The sequence below is a fragment of the Barbus barbus genome (genome assembly GCF_936440315.1).
Source record: "Barbus barbus genome assembly, chromosome: 20".
NCBI classification, from domain to species: domain Eukaryota; kingdom Metazoa; phylum Chordata; class Actinopteri; order Cypriniformes; family Cyprinidae; genus Barbus; species Barbus barbus.
The window spans coordinates 18,623,300-18,650,147 of NC_136748.1; the positions used below are offsets into that span (position 1 = coordinate 18,623,300).

Below are 26,848 nucleotides of genomic sequence, written 5' to 3' on the forward strand. Positions count from 1 at the left end.
AAAGCACGTAAAAAGAATTTACATTATTGGATAATGTGTGCAGAAACTAAAATAAAGATTTTACATTATAATGCATTTAAAAAACTAATTTACACTGCAATGTAAACCAGAACAGAAATAAAAGCAAAAACCTCTAAAATTCTCTTCAGAGCTTCCAGATAATTCTTCTCACTCTCTAGAATCATCTCCAGAATGCATCTCCTCATCACCTGTTTACATGTTCATGCACACACAAAAACAACATACAGGGGCACTTAAGTCACACTCAGAAAATGTACATATTTATTTTAAAGAAATTACTTCATTCACTACTCTTCAAAAGTTTAGAATCAGTAAGATTTTGTTGTTTTTGAAAGAAGCCTCTTTTGCTCAACAAGGCGTGTATATGATCAAAAATACAGTAAAAACAATAACATTGTTAAATATTACAATTTAACTATATTTTTTTCTACTTTAATATATTTTAAAATGTAATTTATTCCTTGAAGGCAAAGCTGAATTTTCAGCATTATTACTCCAGTCATTACTTCCTTCTTTAAGAAAAAAAATGTCTTCCTATTATTAATGTTGAAAACCGTTGTGCTGCTTAATATTTCTGTGGAAACCATGATTTATTTTTTTCAGGATTATCTGATAAATAAGATAACTTTATTCAATAGAACTTTATTGCAATTTAAATCTTTAATAATGCAAAATTCTTAAATGTCACTTAAATAATACATGCTTGCTGAATAAATATTAATACAAAAAATACTGACCCCAAACTTTTGAACAGTAGTGTATATCCAAAAAACCCTTGTCAAAAGTTGTTTAAAAGTAAAAAAAAAAAAAAAAAAAAAAAAAAAGGGCTCAGAAAAGGCAGATAAGGCTGTGCAAGACAGTACCTGGTGTTGCGAGAGCCCGTCAGGTGCAGGTCCCAGCACTGGATCTACATTAAAACACTCCACCTCGATGAACAGATCTGACTCTTCATCAAAGCAGCTGGGTTTCTTCTCTAAGGAAATAATGATGAATCAAATGAATTAAACAGAAGGAGACAATCATTTGCAAATTAATTAATCTGGAGGATGTACTACTGTGCTCTTACCATGACCGTGAGATCTGGTGCGTATGAAAGATCGTCCCCTTCTCACTGCGGCTTTGGTTTTCTGCAGGCCATCTTTAGTCCCATCTTTGGCTGCTTTTACGAGCCGCTGCATCTGTAGCACATGCAACATCATTCAGCAGTGAGTTCTGAACTACAATCACTTAAAATAACAAGGGGGAATTCACTAAAACTGAGATAAGATTCTAACTGTTCCTAAAAAAACAATATGAAAATCAAGTAACCGTACACCAAAACTCTATAAAGAAATCTCAACAAAACATGCATCCAAACACAATGATCGATCGACACGGACACCAGATGAGTAAAATGAGGGATAAGAGAACTGATGGATAAATAAGAGAAACAGCAACTGCAGCTCCACAACTAAAAATCTGCAGAACTCCACAGATTTTTCCAAAAGTAGTCCTATTATACCAATATTTAATACATGTTGTGTCCTGCTGTGGCAGTCACTGAAGGGCAAAATTGTATACCAACAATGTTTTCAAACACAGAATGACGTGAGCCTGAGAATGAATGAGAGGTAAAATTGTGAACAACATTCACTCTCCACAGATGACAACAGCTACATTTATGGAGACACAAACAGATGTTTAGTGGGGATGACGGAGGTCTGGGGGTTAAACAGAGGAAGCCCACCACCAGGACGACTAGCACAGAGAAGAAAGAGCTCCTCCAGAGATGGAGAGCTGTCAGTCAGGCTGTCATACACATTCTTCTTTTACCTTTTGCTCATGTTTGTGTTTGAGCTGCTGTAGCTCTACTGTCCCCACTGTGTTTGCCATGAGATCTCGCATCTTTCTCTCATAGTGCTCTTTCAAACGCACCAGATCTTCAGACAGCTGAACGGAGGGCAGAGAATGAGTTACTGTACACAGCCGCCATCAATCCTTCACTCCCTGTTCAGAATCTCACTCCAGTAATATACCTTATGTTTATATGGCATGCTGTTGTTTACCATTCACTGAAAATAAAAATCCATAATATTTATAAATAATTTTTTATTATTTTATAAATTATAATAATTTTTTGTTATGGCCAATAACTAACATTACAAAAATAAGAATCAAATGAATTCTGAAATAATTCTTAAATACACGATAACTTATTTATATAACATTACATACAGATTGTGCAAGCATAGTGAGGCATGAGACAAAATGATTGCTGATGGCATGCCACAGATGTGATTCAGAAATATTACTTAAAAAAAACTTGGAAAATTCCTTTAACGCATTTCATTTTGAGCACTTCCTCACAAACGTATCTTAAACCTCATACACACACTCTTAAACAAACTCCCACAAATCCCTCTCTTCAAAATTATGACTATAAATTTGTTCTGTCAGTTCAGAAATAAACAAATGCCTTGGCCAGACTTTGAAATAAACACACACACAGTATTCACTCAAATAAACCTCTTCTACTAAATCAGTGCCTACACACACAAACAAAACCAAAACCATTAAGCGGATTTTCCCTTTTTTAAATATTAGTGTGGGCAAATGTGAAAAACCTATGATCCAGGCATCAGATCTCATTACACTGACACACACACCTCTAAACTTCTATTACACTGCATCTCTGCTGTTCAAGCCAAAGAAACAGCAGAGGAAAAAAGAAGAGAGAAATAATGAGAGAAACAGTAGCAGTATGAATACATACATGTGTTTTCTTGCTGGGTGCACAGCCCCTGACAAAGGCATCTGGGAGGCCGTTCTCTCCATGTCTATTCTCTGTGTCACTGGCTTCCTCGTAGCTCTCAAACTCACTGGAGCTCCAGCCGTTGTCCAGAGAGCTGCTGCCACCCTCTTCCCCGAACTCAACATCATCATAGATCATCTCATCTAGATCTGACATGCACACAGTTTTCACATTATTCAAAAACAGCCCCCATTCTATCCCTCATGAGCTGTAATAGCAGAGCTGTCAGTCACATGACACTGTCTTATTGCTGAGCAGGCACATTTTACTCTCAGTTTTCATATCTCTCACATTTTCATAGCCAGTCTACAGGGGTGGAAAAATAATTGCTTTATAGATGCATCAGTTCTCTAAAACAATTCTGGATCAATCAACTAATCTGAATTTGAATGTAATTATTAATGACTGTAGTTTTTAAAAACCATATGCAGGATAAAACAGATACAAAATATGCAATGTGGTGTGCAATCCTAACATGAACTTTGGTAGGTAAATAAACATGAAGAAATACGTCATACAATAAAGACTAGATGAACACACCTGTAGTTGATCCAGAGTTATCTCTTGGTACATCATCATAAATCACTTCATCTGGACCTAAAATAAAAAGAAACATGCCAACAAATTCTCATGTCCAACCAAACCTAAGCAGTGCAGTGGGTCTCAGAGTGCGTACAGTACTCTGAAGGAGGCCAAGCAGTTCTTCAGAGAGAAGGAAGGAAATGTCTGAGATTCTCCTCAGAAACAGGAAACACAGCCAAACGAGGCAAACAAGGCTTCATACATACATACTAGCAAAATGCTGAGAACTTACTCTCCATCCAGGCCGTGTTTGCTGGGTCTGACACCCACTTAGTAAGAGCATCTTCCTCTCTGATGACTGGCCACTCTTCACTGAAAACACTGAACATGCCACTTGGAATTAATATTCATAAACACTTCCCTTAAAAATATTAATCTGTGCTGGCACTGCAGTATTCATATATCATTACGAGAACCAAACTTTTTTGTACATGAGCATGAAAAATCCCCTAAAAGTACTTCATAGTACAGAAAGTTTCACACAGCAGAAGGGCATTAATATGCATCCAACAGCTCAGAGGAAGTAAAGCAGTACTGAACATCTGTGTGGTCTCACTCACCTGTCCACTGGAGTATTTCCTCCTCCCACCACAGTCACTGCAGGACATAGCAAAACATTTGATGCATTAACAGAATATCACCAATAAACATTCAAATCAAATTCTTAAAATCACATAACGGTGAGTTCAGACCATGTCAAAACCAAAAAATGTGCAGGTTTACAGCTTGAACACCATTACACCACAAGGGGACAATAATGTGCTGAGTGTGTCTGCTACAAGTTTCAACGCACCTCATCTATAGCTACATTACCAGTCTAGATGACATTGCCTGGATGTATGTTTCACATAACTGTAAAAAATTTGTACCTAAAGGATTAATCTTAAATGCTTGACATTATAATTATAAATGGAGTATATATTAATTAGTAATAAAATGTAAAAATAATATTATACACATACATATATATATATATATATATATATATATATATATATATGCACACACACTCACCTAAAGGATTATTAGGAACACCATACTAATACTGTGTTTGACCCCCTTTCGCCTTCAGAACTGCCTTAATTGTACGTGGCATTGATTCAACAAGGTGCTGAAAGCATTCTTTAGAAATGTTGGCCCATATTGATAGGATAGCATCTTGCAGTTAATGGAGATTTGTGGGATGCACATCCAGGGCACGAAGCTCCCGTTCCACCACATCCCAAAGATGCTCTATTGGGTTGAGATCTGGTGACTGTGGGGGCCATTTTAGTACAGTGAACTCATTGTCATGTTCAAGAAACCAATTTGAAATGATTCGAGCTTTGTGACATGGTGCATTATCCTGCTGGAAGTAGCCATCAGAGGATGGGTACATGGTGGCCATAAAGGGATGGACATGGTCAGAAACAATGCTCAGGTAGGCCGTGGCATTTAAACGATGCCCAATTGGCACTAAGGGGCCTAAAGTGTGCCAAGAAAACATCCCCCACACCATTACACCACCACCATCAGCCTGCACAGTGGTAACAAGGCATGATGGATCCATGTTCTCATTCTGTTTACGCCAAATTCTGACTCTACCATCTGAATGTCTCAACAGAAATCGAGACTCATCAGACCAGGCAACATTTTTCCAGTCTTCAACAGTCCAATTTTGGTGAGCTCTTGCAAATTGTAGCCTCTTTTTCCTATTTGTAGTGGAGATGAGTGGTACCCGGTGGGGTCTTCTGCTGTTGTAGCCCATCCGCCTCAAGGTTGTGCGTGTTGTGGCTTCACAAATGCTTTGATGCATTCCTCGGTTGTAACGAGTGGTTATTTCAGTCAAAGTTGCTCTTCTATCAGCTTGAATCAGTCGGCCCATTCTCCTCTGACCTCTAGCATCAACAAGGCATTTTCTCCCACAGGACTGCCGCATACTGGATGTTTTTCCCTTTTCACACCATTCTTTGTAAACCCTAGAAATGGTTGTGCGTGAAAATCCCAGTAACTGAGCAGATTGTGAAATACTCAGACCGGCCCGTCTGGCACAAACAACCATGCCACGCTCAAAATTGCTTAAATCACCTTACTTTCCCATTCTGACATTCAGTTTGGAGTTCAGGAGATTGTCTTGACCAGGACCACACCCCTAAATGCATTGAAGCAACTGCCATGTGATTGGTTGATTAGATAATTGCATTAATGAGAAATTGAACAGGTGTACCTAATAATCCTTTAGGTGAGTGTATGTATAATATATATATATATATATATATATATATATATATATATATATATATATATACTGACGTGCCAGTTTTAAAGTGGTTTTTAAAAAACGGCTACTAATTATGATAAACGTTAGAAATGGTTCTGTAAAAATGTGTATACATTTGAGAATACTCATGTAAAAATTAGTTAACATTCAGGCTACTGTTACACTTTCGAGAAAACAGGAAACCTCATCACAGCCAAAGCCACAGCTAAAATTATCCCCAACTTCTTCATGGCAAAACTTCAGAAAAAGAAGAGAGAGAGCGCATGAGATAAATGAGGTGAGAGCAAGGAAAGTAAAAAGAGAGAGGATATGTATGGTGATGGTGAACCCCTATTCCAGCCAGCCCAATGGAGAGAATACATTAAATGGAAACAGATGGGAATAATCTCTCTTTTACCATCTTCATCCATAGAGAAGTGTCGGATGATAACTGGGGTGGTGTAGGTTGGTGGGATCACCGGCACATTTGAGGGCGTTGCATAACCACAGGGCACTGGCACTGAATACCCAGAGTGCAAACCTGGGCTACTAGGTACATCCTGAATGTCTCTTTCACTCTCATTGGCTGGGGGAGAGGAGGGAGGGCTGCTTGGCTCTGACAGCAACTGCTGCTGGATGGGGGCGATGTCAATCACAGAGTAGGGGCTGACTTTGAGCATGGAGTTGGACGCAGAGGTGGTAACCACACCGGCACCTCTGTTCACTATTGATCAGAAAGTAGAGTGACTTATCAGGAAAGTCTGAGACTGTAAGTCTTGTAGGAAAGTGAAAATTGTATTTCCATTAGAAAATACATAGAAATCTGTTTATGCAGCTATTCTAGTGAATAATCTTTGTTAATTCATATCATCTTATATGGGAGGGATTCCTGATACAAATAACTGAAGATCACTTACATTAACAGTTAGAGAGAAAGAGAAAAGACTGAAGGAGAGAAAGAGACAGATGTAACCTCAGAAACCATGCAAGAATTAAAAAAAATTGGAAGCAGTGGATTGCCACCAAAATGGCTGTAGATTTGATTTCCAGTCAGTTATACACAAATCCGTTGTAGTGTGGGGATTAATAACTCATTGTAGTCACCATAAACCATCACAAAGAAATACTGTAGAGCAGGGGTTTTCAACGATTTTGTTGGCAAGGACACCCAAATATAATGGTCCACTGTGAGAGACCTCTTCATTTTTTTTATATATATATATATATATATATATGTACAGTATCTCACAGAAGTGAGCACTCCCCTCACATTTTTGTAAACATTTTATTATATCTTTTCATGCGACAGCACTGAAGAAATGACACTTTGCTACAATGTAAAGTAGTGAGTGTACAGCTTGTATAACAGTGTAAATTTGCTGTTCCCTCAAAATAACTCAACACACAGCCATTAATGTCTAAACCGCTTAACTTCGATAGAATCAATGTGTTGCCCGTGATCGTTAATAGTTGACTGAACGCTATCCAGCGTAGAAGCAAGGGACTCTAATAAAAATTTGAAATCGGCAAAGGGCCGCTCTGTGTTCGTCCAGCAGCGAACTAATATCGGCCATGGAAATCGGCGAGCATTCCTTTTCCTTTTCTGCGTGTTTTCCTTTAGCTTTAGACATGATGAGGTGATCCAAACAATTACAGCCCGTTTATGAAACTTTGTTGGCACTACAGATGTAAAAAGAAAGGTTTAACAAGAAACTTAAAGATAAACTGCGGTAGCAGTCTAAGCACGTGACTACTCTGCACACCTCATAACCGGAAGTCCCCCACATGGACTATTTTAACAATGTCCTTACTACTTTGCTGGGCCTTGTACATGTCAGTTGTGTTGCTATATAAACAGGTAATAAACAGGTTTAGAGGTCTGTGCACAGGAAAAGGGTGATTTACAGGTCTTATGGGTTTGGAATGACATTAGGGTGAGTAAATAATGACAGAATTTTCATTTTTGGGTGAACTATCCCTTTAAGTTGAAGCATATCTGTGATTAAGACTTTAAAAAAAAAAAATTATAGTGCTGTCAATAGAATAAAATAATCATAATCTTGTGATTAGAAAGCAGAATTAAATACATTTTAAAATCAATTTCATAGATAAAATAATTAATCTTAATATCAGTGCATACAACTTACCGTCCTGCTCGCTGTCAACAGCAGCTCCTGTAGTGCCCTCTGATGGTGGAGGAGGGTCTCTGTCCTGGCGTTCTGCTGCATTCTGACACAGCTCTATGGGAGGAGGGGGTAGATCAAACTGTGGGAAGGGTGGATGAGCCAAAGGGCTGTTATTAGTGGGGCAGTGCTGAGGTGGAGGGGGCAGATCAGCCTCTGCGGTGAGTAAGTTCTCTGGGTCTGGACTTGTTCCATTTACGGGTGCGTCCCTGGCTACTGATGAGCAGGGTGGAGGCATGAAGATTCCCTCAGGTTCAGGGGGTGGCCGATCTGCCTCAGGGGCTTCATCACCACTGTCGTCAAACTCAAACTTCTCACCTTCAGCTTCATCATCCAACACTAAAGAGAGAGAAAGAGACAGAAGTGTTTTGCTGTTTCCATTGCATTGTTTTTACTAATGTAGAGTATGGTATAAACTATAAATTTGAAAAATTAGATAGTCTGTGAATGGAGTATGTTGTGGTTGAGGTTTGTTCCCGCCTTCCTCTCTGCCCACCCAGTGTTCACAAAGACATATGTTCAGATTTTTAAGAGCAAATTCTAATTTTAGGTTATGTACAAGAACCCTTTTCTCAAAATGCCTCCAAGAGTTACACATAGCACAAAGTTGTAAGGGAACAGTGAAACAAAACCAAACACCAAAACTGGGGTACAGGAAGCACACATGCTGAAAGGAAACAGGGTCAAAACTGCACACTGCTTATTTTCCACAGGGCTAAAGTACTAAAGAGGAAGCATGTCTACTGGGACCAGAGAACAAAAGACAGAGAAAAAGAACTAAAATTCAAAATACATTGATCAAAGATTTCTCACTCATGTGGTTTGGTTTGTACATTACAGGCTGCCATCGCAAAACAGGCTACACTACATTTAAAGGGACAGTTTACCCAAAAATGAAAATTCTGTCATCATTTACTAACCCTTATGTCATTTCAGACCTGTATGATTTAGCTTCTTTTGTGGAATGACTTACATTGTGGTCTGTTAATCACATAGCAACTGATTTGATTGTTGCATGAACTAGTACTATGATACTGTCATGGAGCTTTTGTTCTCTTTCAAAACTTCACTGAAAACTTCACTGTTTTTAATGCAAAAAACAAAACAAAAGTGGAAAACGACTAATTCTTCTAAATTAGCATTTTTGTGTAAGATGAAACAGTCATACAGGTTTAGAACAGCATGAAGGTGAGTAAATTACAATTTTCATTTTTGGGTGAACTGTCCCTTTAAGGAAAGCTTTGTCTGAGTCTGAATCTGTCTTTAATGATCCTACATCAGCAAAAAACTGAAAAACCAAATGGCAACCTTACAGTCTGGAATAAGAGAAGAGACAGGGAGGGAGCCCTTGACGGTGTGAGGCCATTATGAAGCAAACACTTGGCAGTTCATGGATTCTCTTGACCCAGTGACTCACTCTTTAGAAATGCGAGTAATGTGAGAGTCCTTTTCCTCCATTCAGGTCTGGATCCCCCTGTCCAATCTCAGCCTCCCTCGCGGGGCTGAAGTGCACAGAGTGGCCATTATACTAGACTACAGTAATTAAGCCTGTTACAGAGTTTTACAGACAATTTATTTACAAAACAAGACTGCATATGCAGACAGTAACATCTCTAAAACCACTCAAATTCATTACATGGAGTCTAAAATAATGTTTGTTTGTCACCTCACAGGGATAATGAGAGGAGTGGTAAAACTGAAAGACTCTGGACCTCTGCCTAGGAAACCATGTTTCCGCTGATGGAAACAGTTCTCTCTTAAAGTTGATAAATCCACCATGGCGCGCTGGTACGAGGTTGCTCACTGGAATAGCAGAGATTCCAAACATAGTGAAAACACGCTGTGCTTCTACTTCAGACCGCACAGTCCAAAAATAACCTTGACAGACCAATTTCCTCTGCTGACTTCCATAAGTAAAGCAGTTCTCATTATAAGCCACTTAAAGACAGGTGCACACGTCTTGGTTTGTTGCCACAGATTTTGAGGAACATTTTTTTTAACATCATAGGACAAACCTGGCAGTTACAAAGTGCTTACATGTAAAATACCCACAGCTGGGATTTTTTTGGGGGGGAAGAAATTAATGTATAAACATACATACATACATACATACAGTACATGCATACTAGCATACATACATACACACATACATTTATATACAGATACATATTACAATGATTTCTGAAGAAAATTCATATTATATATACAGTGCCCTCCCCTAATATTGGCAACCTTGGAAAATAGGAGCAAAGGCGGCTGGGAAAATAAGTCTGCATTGTTAAAAAAATTCAAACAATTCTAACCTATCATTGAAGTAAAACAATTGAAAGTGGGGGGAATCTCATTGTGAAATAATTGTTTTTCTTTAATTCATGTTGGCCACAATTATTGGCACCCAGTTATTGCAACGAGAAGACAACAGCTCTGAGTTTTCTCCTATATTGCCTGAAGAGTTTGGAGAACACCTGACAAGAGATCAGAGACCATTCCTTCATACAGAATCTTTCCAGATCCTTCAGATTCACAGCTTCATGTTGGTGTTGCTTCTCTTTTGTTCACCCCACTAATTTTCTATAGGGTTCAGGTCAGGGAACTGGGATTGCCATGGCAGAAGCTTCATTTTGTGTTCAGTGACCCATTTTTGTTTTGATTTTGATGTTTGTTTTGGATTATTGTCCTGATGAAAGATATAACCACGGCCCATTATAAGATTTGATAGAATCCATGATGCCATGCATCTGAACAAGAAATCCAGGACCTCCAGCAGAAAAACAGGCGCACAACATTAAAGATCCAGCAGTATATTTATGGCATGGGGTGCTTTTTATCCCTGTTTGTACTAAACCCATCAGGTGGGTTACTGGGTTTGCTGCCAAAAAGCTCTTTTTTTAGTTTCATCTGACCATAGAAGCCAGTGCCATTTGAAGTTCCATTTGTGTCTGACAGCTGAATATGCTGGAGTTTGTTTTAGGATGAGCGAGGAGACTTTTTCTTGAAACCCTCCCGAACAACATGTGGTGATGTAGGGGCTGTTTGATATTTATTCAGAGATATTTTACTTATAAGAATCTCTAGGGGTGCCAATAATAGTGGCATGCATTGGATTGACTTAAAACATGCATTGGAGAAAACTTTATTTCATCATAAGATTTTCTCCCAACTTTCAATAGTTTTACTTCAATGAAAGGTTAGAATATTTGTGATTTTTTTTAATGAAAGATCAAAAAGATCAATGATGCAGGGTGCCAATATTAGTGGAGGGAACACTGTATATATACAAATTTATATAAAGTGTTTGAATATATGGTTAGATTCTACACAATATCCTAAAACAAAAAATAAAAAAAGGATAATCTGACTCCATGTAAAAACAGCAGCAAAGCTTAAACGGATCCTGAGGTCAAACTATGACCTCTGACCCTCAAGTATCACTCATTACAGTGCGACACCGAGCACCTGGTTTAGGAGTACAGGGCAGAACTCCACTTGGTCACAAGCCTAAATCCTTGAGAGGAAATGTAAAAGGTTAAGAGTTCAGGAATGGTGGAGGGGCTTCAGATGAGCTTTTACTGTTTAACTGTGTGATGGGAAAAAACACTATTCACTGAGGCATGAACAGAGAGAGTGGCTTTATCAGCTCTCATTGCTAATAAATGGAATAAGAGGGAGATAAAGCACGAGGGAGTTTCCATATCTTTGCAAAGATAACTGACGGTGAATATTTCTGCAGTAAGAGCTTTAAAATAACGTGGAAAGTGTGCAGTTTTAGTTTAAACTTTAACACCAGCTGATCAACTCAAATGGGTCCCATTCCTTACAATGCTGATCCTTTGATTCCTTGATTAGCTGTTTTCAGCAAAGATCTCAGAGCTATAGGCAGTGTAGAATCATAAAATGAATACCAATTTGCTGACTAAAAATTAGCCTTTAATGGAAATTATGTTTTTAAACTGCTATACTGAATAGTGGTTTAAAGATCTAATAACTATTTAATTCATTCATTAGATAATTTTCATTCATTAATTGATTATTATTTAATTCAATATAAATTAACTGAATTAAATTGTATAGATTATGGCACAGTAAAAATTAACCATCTAGCGTACAAGTTGTGGTACAAGAGGTATGTACAAACTGGTCTGAAATGACATGAGGGAGTAAATGTCAGCAGAATTTTCATTTTTGGGTGAACTATCCCCTTAAATTATAGCACTACTTTAATCAGGTAAACTAATCATCTGTCATTCTCTCTGCATCAAGACAGAGCCTCTGTTTTCGGGCTGCTTTTTTCACCTCCCCTGCATTCGTTCTGGCGTTCCTCCACTCTTCAACCCACACGCTCCTTAGTGGCTAAGCCATGGAATGTGTTTACACTGTTCATTCGCTTCTCTCTATCCTTCAGGCTCCCATAAGCATGATATTCCAGTGCAATCGACACAGTGAGAGTGAATATGACCATGACACCGGTCAGTAAAACTTGCTTTTACATGCTTTAAAAACTAATCGTTTCATTTGTGCCACAAACTTGAACCATCATCTACATTTACACACATCTGTTTGTCAAATTAAATACAGTGTGTGTGCTGAGAGCTGTGAGAGGACAGAGCTTCTTACGGTCAGGTGGAGGAGGGGGGAAATCCTCCATGTCCATGCTGAACACACTCTTCTGAGACACACAGATGATCAGGGAAAGATCCTTCACAAACTCTTACAAACCTACAGGAGCAGAGAGACAGCAGTTAGCCACAGACACAGAGATTACCCACACAAACACTTACAAGAATGACCCCACAGCTAAAGCAATAGTTCATCCAAAATTACAATTATGCCATAATTTATTCATCCTTGTGTTGTTAAAATCCCATATGATGTCATATTTTCCAGGGAACACAAAAGTTGATATTCTGAAATAATTGTTACCCAGCTCTTTCCATTCAACGGTAGCTCATAGTGATGGGGGACAACAAAATCCAAAAGGACCTTTAAAGTTGTCCATATTATTTGTGTGCATATTCACATTTATATAAACATTTAGAGACAATATCATCACAAAAATATAGCAATTCAAAGAGATAAGGAGAGAGAGCATGTTATATAAATTACATTTGTATTTTCTTGAAAGAAATGGGTCCAAGACAAATATCACTGGCCTCAACACAGTCATAGGAGTCTGCATAAGTCTTCTCTATGACATTACTTCCTGTTTTAGCAAAAATTCTGTAAATATTAATAGAAAGTCAAAGCAGAAAGATAATTTAATCATTTAGTCTGCGTAAAACCCGGCCCTTTCATACAATCAGCTGCAAGTTTGTATTCATTTTTAAGTGCAATGCAATACAATTAACAATCACTGTGCAGAACCAAGTCCCCCCAACATGTTTTTCATTTTCTGATAATCCAAAAAAAATTCAGCCCGACACAGACATAACGGGTCGGCCAGTGGTGTCAGTTAGGGGCAAATCGTCTCGTCACAATTTACCAACCCATCACATCTGCGCTGACTTACCTCAATCATATTAAACCCTGATGACTCTCATAATCTTGCCTGTTTGTTCATTTGCACTTATATGATTTGTGTTACTGCAGAAAAGTACTCCACCAGAAAATACTGGGCTAAAAATTCCTTTTAGCAAGCTACACTGTACAGTATGTCAAAGTCAGATATGTAATCAAGTGTCACGTGATACAGTGGAGGGGCAGCTCGTCACTGTTGGCCCACTTATTACATCCAAACTGGAAACGCATGTTGATGCACACACAGACATGAGCGACCCCCCTCCTATCTGTGACAGTGAGGGATAGAAAAATCCTCTCTCTCTTTCTGTATCTCTTTCACACACACACAGACACAACAGTGCTTTCCTCTCAACTGTGTTTCCAGATGAGGGTCAGTGGAACAGTGAAGTCATTTTATGGAATAGAGGAGTTTCTCATGAGGGTCAGTGGGAGACGAGGCGGACTGACTGACGCATGACTGTATTATCACAGACAATAAGATCCTGGCACAGACACGCAAGCTGTTCTCCCACTATCACAGTACTTAGAACATTCTAAACGCGACAACTCATGAGTCACTAACAAACATGACGAGAAGAAAATCTGTTTTGCTGATGGAGACACAGCAAAACAATAAGTGACTGCCTAGAGTTTCAACAGTACTGGTTCCACGAAACATTTTGTTTCCACAAAAAGATTAAGCAGGAAAACCGTTTTCAATATTGACAATAATAAATGTTTCTTGAGCACCAAATCAGCATATTAGAAAGATTTCTGTCACGTGACACTGAAGCCTTGAGTAAAGGTTACTGAAAATTCAGCTTTGCCATCACAGGAATAAGATATATTTTACAATATATTCAAATAGATAATGTATTAATATTTCACAATATTACAGTTTTAATCTCAATTATTTAAAAACTTTTGACCATTAGTTTATATATATTTGTCTATGGAGAAGATAAAAGGCATGTTTTACTTCCAGAATTTGACTGTTGCACATAATTATAGCGGATACTCATGACACAGTCTGTCAATGGTCTAAAAATAAGTCAGGACGCTGACTGCTTGTTTAGTCTACCCTCTCTTTGAAGCTTATCTTTCTCTCTCTCACCCCACAGACTACATACGTCAATGTAGATGAGATATGAAAGAAATAAGAACAGATGTCTACCTAACTTTCAGTGGGAAAATCAGACATGCATTTTGCTTGTTACGTTGACATAGTTGTTGCAATTTACGACTATTATATTTACCATACATATACAAATGTATGGTATGTCCCGATTCCTGATAAACTGTACTTTGAGGCAAAAGAGCAAACACACCAACAGGAAACAGAACTATGACAGAGTGTGTGAAGCTTGTAATAACAACTCACCAGTGAAGAACAACACAAACATCACAGCCACATGCGCAGAAACACTAATTTAAGGATCAACACTAACACAGCACATTTGCCTTCAGAGAATCATGACACCATGACAATATTTCACTCAAATGACAGGTAGTTAACAAGAGGGAGCTTTAAATGACACGCTTCAGAGGTCTGTGGCTTTAGAAAAGGCAGCAGTTGAATATAAATTCATTCCTACATGACAGTCTCAAGATCTCCTTCTCTGTTCTGATGAATCAACAGACTGTAAATCCTGCAGACCACATTACCGCTGCTGTGAAACAGTGATTCATTACTGATGATCAAGATATTTAGAATAAATGACATTAACACCTTTTTACTCTAAATGACACCCTGAAAGTCAAATGGATTCTTTTTTTATGAAATGAATGACAAATCAGAAAAGTTACTGTGTACACAAAGTTCTTGTGCAATGTGCATGAAACATCCAGAGAGTTGGGAAGAGATTGGTTAGCACATGAGTGTGTATCAGCACTGACCATGATGAGCTGATCAATGTTTAGTCTGAGCTTGATTTCTGGGTGTGTAACTGTTTAGGCGAGGAAAAAAAACCCTGCTGTTGAAATGTGGCTGCAGGGCTTCTGCCAGTCTGCAGTTTCCTGTATCAATCCAGACACGTCTGAGAGAATGAAATCTGTTTGTTAGTGTAACATACACAGACATGCCTCACTGTGCACATTTAACTTAATTTTTAAGTCAAATCTATGGAATGTGTGAGACCAGACCTTCGCAATTAATGATTTAATTGATACAGTAAAAAGCATTCTGTTACAAAGCAAAATTTAAGTCTTAAATCACTTATAATTTTCTCTTACAGTGAGCTTGGAAACGCTGCAACGGGAAATGGAGATTTTGTGACCTGAGACCAGAATGATTTTCAAATGTTCTTTTTTTTTAACAGAAGAAAGTCATCCTACAAAATGTAGACGAGTAAATGGCAGAATTTTATTTTTTAAATACATTTTAACATAAGCAATCCACTGAAACTTAAAGTCACAATGTAATGAAAGTGGAATTTTTTTATGTATTGTGACATACATTCAAATTAAAGAGATTATAAAAAAAATTAAAACCGTTGGATGTTGATTGGATGGAGACTGATCTGAATGTGAGCTTATGATCATTTGTAAAAAAAAAAAAAAAAAAAAAAAAAAAGAGGCTGGGCTTCTTGCCAACTTTAAGCAATGACTGATTAAGAAATGACGGTACATGTAAACATCTCACATCTTATCATAATACATCCTTAAGGTCTTAGAATAAATGAATTAAGGTCCATTGAGTCTGAAAACATGTTTAGGCTGCTGTTCAGGGTCAAAAGTTTAATTCCCAGTTAGACTTACAGAAGTACACTTAAAAAAAAAAAACACACACTAAATAATGACCTGGAAGAGCAAACGCCACATGCCATCCATCTATTTTCTCCTATAAAACAGCTTGAAATGTGTTAAAAACGGACCTTAAGCAAACTCTGTGACCTCCAGCAATACGCCCAATAAGAACACACACAGAGGCAGGTCAAAGCCAGTCTAAATCCTGCTGGGTTAAAAATTAAAGAAGACAGAGGATGAGGAGACGAGAAATTAAGTTTGATGATACTCTAACATACCAGCCATGATGTCCTGTTATCTGAGTGTCACCATGGTTTTTTTCCATTGGCAATTTTGGAATGACATGACGGTGAATAAATGACAATTTTCATTTTGCAGTAAACTATCACATTAAGAGCTCCAGAGAAGATAAATTTGTAGTGCTAAATGGAAAAAAGATTTGAGAGCAGCATCACTCCTCAACGTTACAGCATGTTTGGCATCTCATTAGATTCTCCACGGACTTCAGTAATCCTTAACAGAAAACTCACAAAAAAAATCTCATACATGGACATGTAAGCTCTAACAATTAACAAACATGGATCCCAAGTGTATTGCATGACCACAATGTTAGATCACCCAACAAAACACCATCTGCTCAGACACTGTTAGCACAACAAAACAACCCAATAAATATCAAGCAAACAAAGAGTTTTTTCTCTCACTTTTGTCTCTTTCTCCCACTGTGTCAAAGTCCCCCCGTCATAAATTCCATTTTCCCTGCAGATTCCTTCAGGAAAGATTTCCACTCCACATCGAACCACACAGATATGATTCACCCCTAAAGAGCTCTATTGTATATCAACCTCTGTCCATGTGGAGCACTACTAGAAAAAAACAAGGAAATGTTGATTGGCTGCAAAAATAAATCTTTGCTTAAATGTGGATAGAACCAATGAGCTTCAGGCTATGTTCAGCGAGCTTGAAAAGCTTGTAATCCACAGCCTTTATTTACGGAGCAGATCGCTGTGGGTGGAGAAGCCCCCTGCTCCAGTGGTGTGGCTATTTGCTAAGCAAATTGCCAGCAATCTGAGCAAATCCTGTCCTCTCCTGTGCTCTGATGCAAAGTGAGTCGGACAAGCATGGAGTCAAACAATGCAGTCGCACATGAGAGCTCTTCCCCCGTATCACACACACTCATCTAAAGCCAGAGGGCCTCGGATTCCTAAAAGCACAGCAGCTCCCGGGGAAGGAAATGATGCAGTAAAACTAAGGGGGGAGTGGAAAGTTTCACTAATTAAAAAGAGCATTCCTTAAATGTTTCCAACCATTTGATCCATGTTTAACTGGGGGTATGAAGCTCAGAACTGAATGACACACTGTGTGCATGAAAGGCTCTGCAAACTTCTTGTCTACAGACACAGAAGATTTTATCATTCAGTCCTAGTACAGATTGTCAGTACTGTGAAGGACAAAAACAGTACATTTCAAGAATGAGGAGTCAAACTGAATTTATGTTTTCACAAAGGACACAACGATAAGCATCTGTGGCATTGAAAATGATTTCATTGATTGATTTTTTTGTAACACAAATTGATTGTTGTAGCAGGGTCCTTTTCCATGATTTTTAATGAATTATACTGGATTTTAAAATTTTTAAAAACCATGTCAACCGTCCCCAATGTGAACTAACTGCACCTTTACGGAGTTAATTTTTGTATACATTTGACTGGTTATTATTTATCCCCAAAGCAGCAGGTTTTACACTTACTACCTATCAGAGTGGATGCCTTTAATGTGTGTACTAATTGCTGCTGGTCTGCATCCCAGCAGTATTTTTATTAGTCACATACACAATTATACAGAGAGTATAACCAGCAGTGAAATGTAGGTTATACGGATGTATGATATATGAGTAGATAGAGAAGTATTATTTCTGACATTTAATCAATTGCATGACAGAGCTGGTCATGTGATGTCAACATGTCAGCACCCAATCTCCATGTATAATAAAACAGGGTTTTTGACTGTATAATAAAACAGACTGATAGGATTATGATTGATCTCACATGAGTGAAAATCATATTAGCCATATTTCTCAATAGTATGATTAATTTCTTTATGTGATAAAGTTTTTAATATGTTTAAATACTGAGTGCATATTTAAATTACCACAAAGAGCCACTTCTAGCTGGTCAAAACTGGAACAATTAAAAATTCCAAGATTTTAAAGATTTAAAAAAAAACAAATTAAGTTTCCTGGACTGGACATCACAATTTTAAACTTCCGTGATATTTCCAGGTTGCCTATGAACGCGTAACGCTGTACTACACGTTTTACAGTGATTAGATGATACGAGCCCTGTGGAATAGGTGGTTATTCTGACAACTCGATGTTTACTAATACCGAACTGAACGCACATTTAATAAAAATCTGATATGACTGTGCGCAGTTGTCACTTGCCACGTAAAGCTGAATCCAGCAGGAAAAGCGCAGCCGCCCCATCAGGCGCAGATGTTGAAAACTTAAAGAAGTTAATTAAAAATATATCACCAGTGCGACAGAGCTCAGGCAGTAAACTTCATAACACGGTGCAAACTGCAATAAAGACGTCAATATCACGCTAAACGTGCGCGTTACAAATGACAAATTACAAACTTATTTCAAACATAACAGACTTTCAGTGGATTCTCAAGTGTTTGGGAATTTCATGCGCATAATTTATCAACTCACCATCTTTCTTGATGCTTCAGGAAAAAATAAAGTTTGAATTCCGTTTACAGTGCCGCAAGACCGGTTAGTTGAAAAACAGAGGAAACACCATACAAATTCTCAGTATCATTTTTTTTTAAGGACTATAGACAACTTTTCCACTGCTTTTCCCAAACGCGAGCCAACCACTCTATGGCCCCGCCCTCCGCTGCGGCCTCATTGGTGGAGCCTTTTGTTGCCGGTCTCTAATTGGTTTTAAGACACGTCAATCAAATTCCCTGCGTTTCTCCGTGTGGATGGAAGTTCCAATGTGTGTCACGTGGTGTGTGTGACTGCTCCGGTGCACCAGAGCCCTGAGAGAGACCTTGCGTCCCAATGTGCATACTATTATATAGGTGAAGTAAACACCTAGATTAAATACAAGATCAAAGCATTTCACACAGTTACTTGTTTTCCTAATTATAAAATGAAAATCAAATACTAATTTTGAAGTAGGTTGTGATTTAATGTAGTCGATTCCTTTCATAAATGTCCGAAGTTTGGAAAATGATTGCAGTGTCTTTGCAGCGCTGTACTGCACTCTAGTGGTCACACACAAACCCGCGGAATGTTTTCATATGTGTGGGGGATCAAATTGAATGTCTGTATTAAACAATAAAAAAGGTTCTATATTATGTGACGACGTCTCCGAATTCTCAACTTTTTAAAAATAATCGATAGCTTTTAGTCAGACCAGTGACGCCATCACGCACTCCCCGCCACGGAAAAGGTGAAACAGCGCCATGAAATTTACGTGTGGCCAAAAATATATTTTATCAAACGTGTTTCCCCCCGTAGTTATTTATATGCAGAGACATCCTGCGAATTCAAATCCCTCAGGGCCCTCAGCTTTTTTTTTTTTACACTGACAGGCTTTCTGAAACTGAATTAAATTACTGGTATCTTTGATAATTATTTGCACGACTCATATTCACTTGCCAAAACCTGAAAAGTTTTTGAAAAAATTAAATAAATCCAGTTTAGTAGCACTTAGCTACTACATTAAACTCTAAACTCATTGGAAACGTAACGGTTCAAATGGGTATGCAATGTAAATGGGTATTGTTTTTTCCAGCGAGAAAACAAACAAAAACAAACACATTTTGGGGGTAAAACCTTTATTATACATATACATACATACATATATAGAAGAGCATCAACAGGAGCTTTCAAGCTTTAAATCTTGAATTTTAAGCAAATAATTTAAACATGCATTTCCCTGCAAGTAGTAATTTCAATTGAAATGAGCACCAATATAACACCAATTTATATTTAAATATACAACGGATTTTCAGTCAGCATACTGAAGACAACTGTGTGAACAAGCAGTTTGTTACAGTTTTAAATTATTGAAACTTGTATTAAATTAACCATTAAATGTAACAGGAAAATATGTTTAAATAATAAAACATGGTTTTGGTATACATAGAAGTACATAAGAATTTCCAAAATGAAAAGTAGTTTCAAGGTTAGTGACACGGTGTTATTTCCTTCCCTCTCATTCGAGAGTAACAAATGGTGTCTGTGAGCTATTTCAGTTCCATTTAGCTAACCTGCTGAACACGTGTGACACAATTCTAGAGTTCACACAAACCCGCACTTCTGACTCTCACATTGTGAAAGAACAGGCTAAAAAAAAGCAGAAATGCTCTTTTTAAACCTCACTGAAAAACAAGAGCAACTAAAGCTGAGGTATTTTAGCAGCTGAAGATAGCAGTTAAACTGCCCCCTTTGTTACGATTACATTATAAAATAGTTATGGAATAAATTAACTCCTTAATATTTATATAATACTTTTTTCCACCTGTTGCTGTTAGATAATACCACACATCCTCTTTGCGTCATCCTCAAAATACCCTGAGCTGTTACAAAGGTCAAGCATTTTACAGATTATTTTTCCTTCATTCATATCCAATTAATTTGGCACTGTAATGTTTTGTTTTGTCTTATATTTGCTTTAAATATGCTGCATGCGTCAATGTAAATCTTCCGTTTTGCTTTTCAACTTCTAAAGAATCTATATCAAGTATGACAAAAAGAAGTACTGCGTATAACCAAACACACAAACACAGAGGAACTCTAGTTCAATATCTAGTCCTCGAAATGAAACAATATATTGTAAAATAAAACAACTTCCTTTCCATTGCTTATCCCTCCCTGACACACACGCACATTCCTTTCAAAAGAGATAAGTCAGTCTCTGTCAACAAACCCTATTTATGCGGAACACAAAGAGTTTAGTCAAACGTCCACAAAAACTCACAAAACACTGCCTACAGCCATTGAACACCAATACACAACATCTGTAAAAAGAAAAATCCTTCATATAACTAAAACAAAAACAAAGTCTGGTGGCTTTGAGCTGAAGTTTCCATAGCAAACTGAGTGACATTTAGTTAAGCAGAGTGTGGTTGAGTTAACAGACCATGCTTGGTCATGAAGCAGTCAGGGCTTTCGTTATCACAAGACAACGAACTACTGGGAGTAACAAATATTAGCCTATAAGATAAAAATTTAAGAAAAAGACGAGGATCTCACAGCTTGAGATGCTGTGCTGCACGGACTGCCAATGTACAAAGAGAAATAAGACTCAAACAGCCACTCCCGAAACACCCAAACACACATAAAAGGCTTCTTTCAGGACGCCCAACTCAACTCAAACAGGAAATTGAAAGCAAGTTGCATAAAACGGATCTCATGATATTTGCAGGCCCAAAGAAGTTTCCCAAAAACATGCACCTGACTTCTAGTCATTGTTTCAAGTGCCCAAAGGCCTACTTAAAGGGATAGTTCATCTAAAATGAAAAATCGTTACCACGTTATCATTTACTCCCCCCTCATGTCAATCCAAACATGTATGACATTCATTCTTCAGTAAAACAAAATAAATAGCTTAAAAAAAATGTCTTCTAAAAGAAATCATTTGGTCCATATTAGGGGTGACCCCGAATAGTCGATGATTCGATTGGAGGAGCCCGATTCGAATATCAATCTCACAGTCGAATATTCGCGGGGTGTTATGATCATGCCATTTTGGCTACATGGGGGTGAAATTTTTTTTTACGTACGTGAATAAATGAATGACCTGTGACCGGCAGAAAAGCGGCAGGGATTTAAATCTTTAACAAGACTAAAACTGACACAGGCAGAGTGAAAGACTGGATTTGTCCAATCAATAGGTGATTTCAAAACATTTCAGCCGGTTTATATATAACGTTTTTATTATTCATCTCGTATAAGATGCGTTTGGTTGAGTTACGCTTTAATAGGCTACTACAGTTATTATCTCATCAGCGTGCAGCAAGACGAACAACAATGCAGAATATTAATTACTACTGGTCTGGGACTGTCATATACATAACATTATAATGAGAACACTATTATAATAAATAAGAGTTTAGTTCGGGGCATTTTGTGCAGATAGCCTATAAGTCGTAATATTAACGTTATGTTGTATAAATAACGAAGGGCATTCTATATGAGATAAATGATGAGTTAAATCCCATTGATTAAAAACCTGCTATCAAATGCTTCATTCTATCTTCCGCGCGCGCAGCTCAAAACAATGCAGAACATTAATAACTGTCATATATATAACGTTATAATGAGAGCACTGTTGTAAAAAATGTTGTGAATTCTTAGGGGTTCGCTGACGTTTAATATTAACTATCTTTTAATCAAAACATAAAACATTATTTATGTATGTGCGAGGTGTCCGTCACACATATTCCCTGAGTTAATGTCAGTAATTATGACAGTCAAGTGTCTGACTTGACTCTTGGTCATGTATTTTGGCCCCGCCCCCAAACATATGATTCGACTATCAGTCAACTTTCGGCAAGATTCGAAAATTCAGATTCGAGTATGAAAATACTTACTCGGGGACACCCCTAGTCCATATAATGAAAGTCATGAGATGTTGCTCCGGGTGTGTGTTCACGGTGTGTGTGTTCACTGCTGTGTGGGTGCACTTTGGATGGGTTAAATGCAGAGCACGAATTCCGAGTATGGGTCACCATACTTGGCCGCATGTCACTTTCACTTTTCACACTTTCATGTTGTTTTGGATCCCATTGACTTTTAGTTATTTTGACAAAAATGGTCATACTTTCAGGTTTGGAACACCATTGACGGCGAGTAAATGATGACAGAATTTAAATTTTTGGGTGAACTAATGCTGCGTTCCAGGCAGGTTTTTGAGCCCATAAGTCACGACTTCAAACCACGACTCATGACTTTGTAGCGTTCCGGGCAAGTCACGCCAAACTGCCTGAGCGCAAGGAATTGTGGTAGCTAGATGTAAACAAACCAGCAAAGCGGACTGTACGGGGTTTATGCTCCTTTACAATTATTTCTATCGCCAAAGGTGCTTCCTTGCTTATTTGAGGGAAGCTGTTATACTTTTTATTTGACGTTATTTGAATATTTGGAAATGCATCTGTAGGGGCTGCCATTGTTGTTTCGAGGCCTATGTGATGTCAGAGCGTGGAACTGGGAGTACATCGATCTAGTACGAGTTCACGGGTGGGAAGTCATGGGTTTGACTGCCGTTCCAGTGCACTTTCACGGGTAGAAGGTTGGAAAAACACGGGTTACTCTGCTTCCATCTGTTTTATATAGCAGACTGTATCTTCTCCTGACAGTATAAGGCTTTGATCTTAGCATTAATCAGCTGGCATGGGGCTTGTGTCGAGCCTGGTCTCGGATTTGGCCGTTCTCTGCTGCAGGTTTATTGTCAAAGTTCCAGTCCACAGGATTAAGAAGCTGCAGGGTTTTCTTGTGCGTCCAAACGGGGTTGAGGAAGAAGGTGAGCAGGAAGAGGCCCATGAAGAACAGCAGTCTCTGAACCAATGGGATGTGGGCGTTCATTTCCTCCCAATGATTCCAACTCACCCACCACATGTAGTAGGACACAACCATACGGCAGTGGAACATGTGAATCATCATCCACTGGTTAGCTTTCCAGAAGAGTGTCTTAGACCAGCCCGCCTTTGAAAAGCAGGTATGTCAGAGTTAAAACCAAGTTCAAAACAGGGGCTGATTAATTTCAATGTAGCTATACAGAGGGAGGATATGAATTTCAATTTCAACTGTATACTGACAGATTTTTGAATTCTGATCTCTGAAATCTAAAACAAATTAACCGAACGATTCAAACTGTTGCTCCATCATAACAAGTGTTGATTTGAACAGATAATTTATTGCTAACGCCTGCTATGTTCAAATTAAAAAACAAGGAAAAGCGGTGAAGTGGAATGCAGAAACGCATTGTGTGTGAATGGCCCCTAAGGGATTATTCCCACAGAACACGTTTGGTTTTTGCACTTAAAAATATGAGACGCAGGGCAGTGGAATGAAAAAACTTGAATGTATAGAGACGTACTTTTTTAGAAGTTGAATTTTAAATTGACGCACCATTCTAAAAAAAAACAACAGCTTAAATGGTTGAATCTTATCAGTGTAAAAGTTCCTCTTTCTAAGAACATTGTACAAATAGCAGAACTATAAGAGTTTTCAGCTATGAAACATGATAAACTGTTGAACTGAGGAAGCAAAATAGATGTGAGAAATCAGGGGCGTTTCAGAAGCTCATAAGACAAACTGTTTATTTTCAGCTTTGATTAGAAAGCTTTTTCCTGTACATATATTATTTATTAACAAACTGGACTAAATCTTGCTAACAAACTGAGTTTTCAAGCTAAAGTTTTCCTTAGACCTTTGCGTCTTACCTTAAGCAGCATCCAGGAGATGCAGGTGAAAGGTGTGCTCATCTCCAGCAGCAAAGTAACCATAGGGAGGAAATGGCCCAGCCAATTCCAAACAACCGCCCCGGCAAACCCTGCGAGGGCGAAGAAGTGATGCACGACCAAAGGCAGGTCAAAAGACCGGAATGCCACGTTGGACGCATGAAGGGCCACATTTTCAAACAGGAAGAAGCCTGTAGCGGTTAGCACGTTAAACCAGGACCAGTTCTCCTGCCCGAGAATCTTATCAGAGTAGACGGCAGAATCCTCCATGAGCGCCCGAAGCCCTGCCACCGTGCTCTGGATGCCAAACACAGCCCGTGTTGCAGCCAAATCCCAGAAGACCTTGACAGAAAGATAAAAATGTTAAAGTTAGGAAAATGATCTAGACACATAAATGTCACAATGTGATAATAAAGTAAAAGTTTATCCAAAAATCTACTCATCCTCAGGCCATTCAAGATGTAGATGAGTTCTCTTTATCGAAACAGATTTGAAGAAATTTAGCATTACATCACTTGTTCACCATTGAATCCTGTGCAGTAAATGGGTGCCGTCAGAACGAGAGTCCAAACAGCTGATAAAAGCATCACAATAATCTACAAGTAATCAACACATCTGCGGTTCATCAATTAACGTCTTTGTGTGAAAATGTGCGTCTTGTGACGCAAAATATGCACAGATCAAGCACCATTCAAAACAAGCGAAAAAAGCTCAAAACAGTTATGTGAAATGACACAGGGGATAGATTTTTTAATTGGATGAATTATTATTATGGATTATGGACATTAAAAGTTAAAATGCCTTAAAGATGGATTTGTTTTTTTTACAAACACAGCTTTTCGCTTCACAAGACATTAATTGATAGACTGGAGTCGTATGGATTATTGTGATGTTTTTACTTTTTAATAAAATGTTAAATGTCTCCAAACCTGTTCTGATGAAGAAACAAACTTATCTACGTCTTGCATGGTCAGAGGGTGAGTGAGTTTTCAGCAAGTTTTTATCTTTGGGTGAACAATTCCTTTAAAAAACCCCAGAATCTTTTAAAAATCAACCATATTAATGGGCACCTTTTCTTTGGCTGACAGGGAGCGGTAGGTATGAAACAGCAGGTTAGATAGGATGTGAGAGAGGAGGAAGATAAAGGTGTAGAAGACAAAGCCCAGGCCGATGATTTTCAGCTGAATGTCCTGGGAGAGGTAGTCCATGCTGAAGTTGTGACCCAAGGAAGGTATTAAATTATCTGGCAGGGAGGACATTGCTTAGCTCTCCAAGCGAATATCAGACTGCAGTGCCCTTTGGTAATATGCCACAGTCAGTTACCATGAAACCTACCAGTCTAGAATGAGAAAGACACTCATTATATTATACAGACACACCCTCTAGAACATTTATCTGCATTACTCACTGAGAAAGTACTCTGTCCTTACTTTACTACAATTCTGACCTTAAACATCATGAGAAGAAGTAAGAAACCGGATCATCACATCATTCATAACGTTACTATAAAATATATAAATATAATTACAAGTCAGTTAAAAGTCTCTTAGTTGTTTTTAGTTTGTTGTCATTATTCTTACCTCTTGTAGACAAAATAACGGCTACGAAACACATTCCTAATTCCTTTCTAAGAGCTAAACTATTAATTATGTCTTTTGATGTGAGCTCGACAATAACATAGCTCACATTCCTTCACTGGGTGCGAACAACTGCACTGTTACAACAAACCCATCAGAGACCGACAGACATCACGTGACTTAATCTAATCACATGACCAGGTTAATTATAAAACGCTACTCTGTCACCCTCTGCTGGCAAGTTTGCTTTTCGTGAAGAGACTACTGAATTTATATTGAGTTCGCAAAAAGAACGTAGAATTTTGAGGGGATAGCAGTAAATGTAATTTTTAATAATATATATTTTACTTTCCATTATGAATTAGGCTACCTATAAACATGTTCTTTCCCGGAAACATTAATCAGTCATCATTTTGAACAGATTCAATACATTCAAATTTAGATTTCAATATTTTTTTATGAATTTATCTGAAAACCAAGGTGGACATTTTGTGGAGCTGTATTGCAAAATTAAATCTATTAAAATGAATGTGTTTTGTTTTGAACTTTAGTTAACACGTTTAGGCAGATTACAAAAATGTCCTCAGATCACGGTAAATAGGCACAGTTAGCCACAATTTTGATTCTGGTAGGCTGAACTAATGAAACAAATGCGAGACAACTGTTGGGAAAAGTTCACATTTGGTCGTGTTGTTAATGTTGTGCAAAGTTAATTCAATCAAGACCATCCAAATAG

The 26,848-nt window shown here is 38.1% G+C and overlaps 2 protein-coding genes across 5 annotated transcripts in view; both read right to left on the reverse strand.

The window, feature by feature from the left end:
- The window catches only part of LOC306886252 (rho guanine nucleotide exchange factor 10-like), a 45,421-nt gene extending 26,480 nt beyond the window's left edge, over positions 1 to 18,941 (reverse strand). For both annotated transcript variants that reach the window (XM_079443205.1, XM_079443206.1), the window contains exons 1-12: positions 18,771 to 18,941; positions 12,431 to 12,532; positions 7,781 to 8,155; positions 6,052 to 6,357; positions 3,955 to 3,991; positions 3,627 to 3,715; positions 3,353 to 3,409; positions 2,774 to 2,961; positions 1,834 to 1,950; positions 1,088 to 1,199; positions 885 to 994; positions 132 to 209 (exon numbers count right to left, since the gene is read on the reverse strand). In XM_079443205.1, coding sequence (XP_079299331.1) covers positions 132 to 209; positions 885 to 994; positions 1,088 to 1,199; positions 1,834 to 1,950; positions 2,774 to 2,961; positions 3,353 to 3,409; positions 3,627 to 3,715; positions 3,955 to 3,991; positions 6,052 to 6,357; positions 7,781 to 8,155; positions 12,431 to 12,467 — 1,506 coding nt within the window. In that variant the 5' untranslated portion in view covers positions 12,468 to 12,532; positions 18,771 to 18,941. The remainder of the gene's footprint in view (positions 1 to 131; positions 210 to 884; positions 995 to 1,087; positions 1,200 to 1,833; positions 1,951 to 2,773; positions 2,962 to 3,352; positions 3,410 to 3,626; positions 3,716 to 3,954; positions 3,992 to 6,051; positions 6,358 to 7,780; positions 8,156 to 12,430; positions 12,533 to 18,770) is intronic.
- A 952-nt stretch (positions 18,942 to 19,893) lies between these two features.
- LOC306886277 (protein CLN8-like) lies at positions 19,894 to 26,285 on the reverse strand. 3 transcript variants are annotated; one of them, XM_079443256.1, is made up of 5 exons: positions 26,116 to 26,275; positions 25,983 to 26,038; positions 25,606 to 25,874; positions 24,518 to 24,877; positions 19,894 to 23,777 (listed from the first exon to the last, which is right to left on the reverse strand). In XM_079443256.1, exons 3-5 carry the CDS (start codon positions 25,792 to 25,794, stop codon positions 23,457 to 23,459), a joined length of 870 nt encoding a protein of 289 aa, XP_079299382.1. In that variant the 5' UTR covers positions 25,795 to 25,874; positions 25,983 to 26,038; positions 26,116 to 26,275; the 3' UTR covers positions 19,894 to 23,456. The 3 variants fall into 3 exon arrangements, with proteins under 3 accessions (XP_079299382.1, XP_079299381.1, XP_079299380.1); XM_079443255.1 differs by having other exon boundaries at positions 25,966 to 26,038; XM_079443254.1 differs by lacking the exon at positions 25,983 to 26,038 and having other exon boundaries at positions 26,116 to 26,285.
- Between the last annotated feature and the right edge of the window lie 563 nt (positions 26,286 to 26,848).

Excerpts from the sequence above, each read along its gene's own strand:
- LOC306886277 (XM_079443254.1), bottom strand. The coding sequence starts at position 25,794 with ATGTCCTCCCTGCCAGATAATTTAATACCTTCCTTGGGTCACAACTTC. Across the intron at positions 24,878-25,605 it reads CCCTGTCAGCCAAAGAAAAG|GTCTTCTGGGATTTGGCTGC; the intron begins GTGCCCATTAAT and ends CTTTCTGTCAAG. Across the intron at positions 23,778-24,517 it reads TCTCCTGGATGCTGCTTAAG|GCGGGCTGGTCTAAGACACT; the intron begins GTAAGACGCAAA and ends TGCTTTTCAAAG.